Raw genomic sequence first — 4,710 nt, forward strand, 5'->3', positions numbered from 1 at the left:
ATACAGTCAAACATGGATAACTCAAACTGCTCGAGACTGAGCAAAACTGTTCGAGTTATCGAAGCGTTCAAATTATCAGACCATTATCACAAGTGTGTGTGTATTTATTCATAGATACAGGTATATACACGAACTATATATAAATAAAAAACATAGATTGCTTGTTGTAGGTTAGAGGGCCTATCATGTCAAATTTTAAAAGAGTTTTTTCAGAAAGTTCCAGAAGTTTGTCCAGACATAGATCAACATATATTTTTCATATGTTAGATTTTGCCTGTTGTTTCATGTGATGTGACTGCTAGGATGTTTTAAGATGAAAATCGGTAAAACTTGATCTCTGTTAAAACGCTAAAAAAATTCATATTTGTCTTGTGAGCTTTTTAACTGCGATTAAATTGTGTCGATTTTTATCTTAAAACACCTAAGCAGTCGCATCACCTAAAACAACAAAGAAAATCTTAAAGGATGGGAAAATACTTAAATTTTTTGATTAAACATTTAAGGGCAATGCAAAAAGCATGTTACTTTATAAATGTTACATTTAAAAAGTTATCAAGTGTAGTCTGTGACAAAGTGTTCTGTTGAAAAAGATCAACAGTGTAACTGAGTGTAGATGAAGTCTTTAAATAGCTATTATAGTCATTGCACTCTCTTGTATCTATAAAATGGTGTAGGACTTTTAAGACAGTTTTTGCATCAGTTACTGTAGGTGGATCAGGCTCAACATTCTCAGCTTTATCCTGATCTTCTTTATCAAAATCATCCAGGGTACGGCAATATGTTACATACTACACAATCTCTGCATCACTTAAATGTCCAGGGCCCAGCGTCGAGTGAGGGAAGAGAACAGAAAAGACAGACTGAGGCCAAAACCTCTGCTCGGCCAACAACTTGGCCCTCATTAGAGCTTCCGGTCAGTTAAGTCCGGTTCCCATATACGTCGCAAAGCACCGGCGACACACCGCAGGCTATTAGCGATGAAATGGGAGCGTATGCGCCGGGTTCCACCGAGGATCGCAGTGTACCGCCGGTGGATGCCGGCGGTCGACGCAAGAGTTTGCTCATGTTCAAATTTCGCAAAGAGTCGCAGGCAAAATCCGACCCAAAATGCATTGTACAGGTGAAGGTCAGTCTATTCAACTCGTCGGAGCAAAGAGACAAGCATGGCTAATGAGGAATTCCAATTGATTTTGTTGGTTCAGAAGTACCCAGCCTTATACGACAGACAAGGTGAATGTAAATTATTATAATAGTACGTTGATTAATTTATCGTAGTGGTGGAAAGTGATTAATTAGTATGTAGTTATGAAACAGTACTTAAATTGGTGATATAACTTTCAGTAACACTAAATAACTCGGTGCGATAAGTAAAGTTTACTCTTTTTAAAATAATTATTGGTTTGAGTATACATTGGTTGTCTTTATTTTAATAGTCTATTTATTTTAACCATTCTAATGGTGTATGCATAACATATTTGATGGAATATCTGAGAGTGCCAAATTTACTAATTTGGTATGTGCTCACACGTGTATATATATATATATATATATATATATTTATATATATATATATATATATATATTATATATATATCTATATATGCGTGCACTATAATAATACTGCTATGTGTTATTAATAAAAAATACTTTTGCATGTGTTATTATATATAACTGCATTCTAAGCTGCTTATAAATGTATAAACATTCTATGGTGTATGTATGTAGAAGTATTTGCTGAATATGTGTGAGTAGTATGGGTCATTTTTCTAACTTGAATTTATTATTGCAGACCAGTTCTACAAATGGCCAACTATGAAGGCAAATGCTTGGCAGGAAATAGCAGAGCAGTTGACTATGGGCGCGCAGGAGTGTGAAGCGAAGTTTAGGAACTTCAAGACTAGGTTTTCCAAATATTTGAAAGACAGAAGAGGTAATTGAGTGTTGTGGACTATCATTCATTCTTTAACTTGAAGCATTTTCAATGTTGTTTTTAAAACTAATTATCAACCGGCTGAAATTTGAATCTCTCTAGGTGCTTCTGGATGTGGAGCAGCAGATGTGAGGTCCACTAAAGCCAGAGTTTGAGGTGGCAAGGTTTTTAATAACTCACATCAAACACCGAGAGCCCAAGTCAAACTCAGTTGTAGAAGTCAAGGCTGTTACAGATTTATTGACAACAGAGTCTGCTGACCCCATATCAATTGACCATTCGACGACAGACCCTTTGACGACAGACCCTACGACGACAGACCCTACTATGACAGACCCTACGATGACAGACCCTACAACAACAGACCCTACAACGACAGAGACACGCCCTCGTCCAACAGCATTATTTTCACCAACCCAAGCCAGGAAACGAACATGGCAAAAAACTACAGACAGCCAAGAGGTAATATAAACTATTTGACAGAGCATTTTGTGTTAGTTCTTCACAGCTGTCAAATACTCACAGAATATTTTTTTAGCTAACAAATATTAATCAGATGAGCAATTTATTTACCAGATTGATCGGGCTATACTTGCTGCAATACAAGAAGAACAACAGAATGACAGGGATGAGGACATGCTCTTCTGCATGGCACTAGTTCCAAAGCTGCGGAAAATAAAAGGGCTAGCCAAATCCAAATGTCATCTGGACATATTAACACTTGTTGCCAATGCAGAAATAAATGCTGAACAGCATAAACCGCACAACAATGAACCGCCACAGCAATCATTTACCTCTCCACTTGATATGTAATTTTGTAATATGTATTTATGTTATCACAATATATATTTACATATATATAATATTTATCAATATATATTATTTATGTATTTTGCTATCATAATAAATGGAAAATAATAATTACATTACTATATTTTACAGCATATTAAATATAGTAACTAAATATTATATAAGTTGCTTAGTCAAGCCTTTTCCCGCAACTATTAACGTATTCCACTTGCCAGCTCAGGCTGCCTTCAGGGCTGTTTAAATAATTTTTAAACTGCTCCCTTACAAGTTTTGCATTGGTTGTGTAATTAGGGCCAGCTATGCGATCTAGGTTGACTAGTGCCGTCTGTTTCACTTCTCTCCAGTCTCCCGGGACTACATTGCCAGTGCTATCATAACTGTCAACAAACCCGGCCGGTATGTAGGTGGCATTGTCAGTCAAGTTTAAGTAATTGTGCAGGCAAACGCAAGCCTGCACAATTTTGTCGACTGTTTCTATGGATGCCCTGATTGGCCTGCGGAAAATCCGCCAGCGAGCGGACATAATGCCAAAAGAGTTTTCGATGGTGCGCCTTGACGCTGACAGACGGTAATTATAAACCTTCTGGTCTTGTGTGAGGATTCGACCTGGATATGGCTTCATCAGCCACGGTTTCAGTGGAAATATGTCGTCACCTAATAGCGTGTATGGTAGCAATGTTCCATTCACCGATTTTGCTGAAGGGAGGTCGTGTTTCGCATCAATGAAGCTGTTGAAAAATGATGACTGGCTAAAAATGGCGGCGTCGTTGTCTCTCCCAAAACTGCCAATGCTCACATATGTGAACAGATAATTGGCATCGCACATTTCTAGCAAAACAGTACTATGGAAATGTTTGTAGTTGTAATACAACGATCCACCAAATTTAGGGCAATCTATCATAATGTGTTTTCCATCTATCGCCCCTAACACATTAGGGAAGTGCCACTTTTCTGTGAATTGTTCACCGATGGTGGCCCATTCTTCCTTGCTCTTTGGTGTACATAGGTATTTTGAATAAAGACCATCCCATATGGCTTGGCAAACTTCTTTGATAATTTTGCACACAGTGCTACGTCCAATTCGGAAATTGAATGACTGCGACTGTTGTGAATCGCCTGCAAGAGAATTTGCAGCAGTGAGTTTTATGTTGACGATCTAACAGATAAACATGATATATTATCAATGGTGCTGATTGCTTCGGTAATAAAATCTGTTCATGTAAGAAACAAAGCAATACACAAAATAAACCTTAGTAGAAACTGGTTGAACAAAAATGATAAATATGGCTACCTGTAGCTAGATACCGGATAGTAAGTGCAAGTCGTTCCTTGTGCGAGATCACCTCTCGACTTCGGCATCGCCTTTCTTTCATATGTGGTGACACCAAACTGAGCAAATGCTCGAACCGTTCTGGTGACATCCGCATATATTTACAAGTACGGCAGATATAAGCGCAGTTCAAGTTAAAATGGAGCCCATAGAACACACGTAGGTGGAGGCGAAGACCATCAGACTTGTACAAGCATTTATTATAATATTCGCATCTCTCTGGTTGTTTTTAGTATTAAACTGTTAAAATACTCATTTCGGTTGAATGAGATGGCTCTTGGCTGGCCCAGAGTCAAGAAGCTAAACATTTATCTAGTGTCGCATAGTCAGGGGGCTTTCATGATAAGAACGACCATATAAAGGTGAATGATACACAATTAATTGCTATCAAAAAGCTAGTTTCACAAATAACAAAGCGACCAAACATATTTATATAAATACATCTACGCCCTACAAACCTGAAAAAATACTCTCTGTCGCCACTTGTCAGTTCTCTAAACAAAGAATGGAACTGTCCGTGGGTTTTTCGGCGTTTAAAGATGCTTCGAACCCAAAAACTCCGCAATGGTGGCAGTCTTCTTCTTGCTCTTCGTCTCAAATGAAGTAGTACGAGCAATTTTAACGGTCCTTTGAGAGCGGC

At 38.0% G+C, this 4,710-nt stretch overlaps 1 protein-coding gene across 1 annotated transcript; it reads right to left on the minus strand.

Annotated features, from left to right (window-relative positions):
* Positions 1-2,909: 2,909 nt before the first annotated feature.
* Positions 2,910-4,161, minus strand: LOC137406877 (putative nuclease HARBI1). The gene is made up of 2 exons (XM_068093480.1): positions 4,032-4,161; positions 2,910-3,856 (listed from the first exon to the last, which is right to left on the minus strand). Exons 1-2 carry the CDS (start codon positions 4,159-4,161, stop codon positions 2,910-2,912), a joined length of 1,077 nt encoding a protein of 358 aa, XP_067949581.1.
* Positions 4,162-4,710: the final 549 nt, after the last annotated feature.

The sequence above is a fragment of the Watersipora subatra genome, chromosome 10 (assembly GCF_963576615.1).
Source record: "Watersipora subatra chromosome 10, tzWatSuba1.1, whole genome shotgun sequence".
Classification (NCBI taxonomy): Eukaryota; Metazoa; Bryozoa; class Gymnolaemata; order Cheilostomatida; family Watersiporidae; genus Watersipora; species Watersipora subatra.

Coding starts and splice junctions, on each gene's coding strand:
- LOC137406877 (XM_068093480.1), bottom strand. CDS start 4,161: ATGTCACCAGAACGGTTCGAGCATTTGCTCAGTTTGGTGTCACCACAT. Junction 3,857..4,031: donor TATCCGGTATCTAGCTACAG/GTAGCCATATTT, acceptor ATTCTCTTGCAG/GCGATTCACAACAGTCGCAG.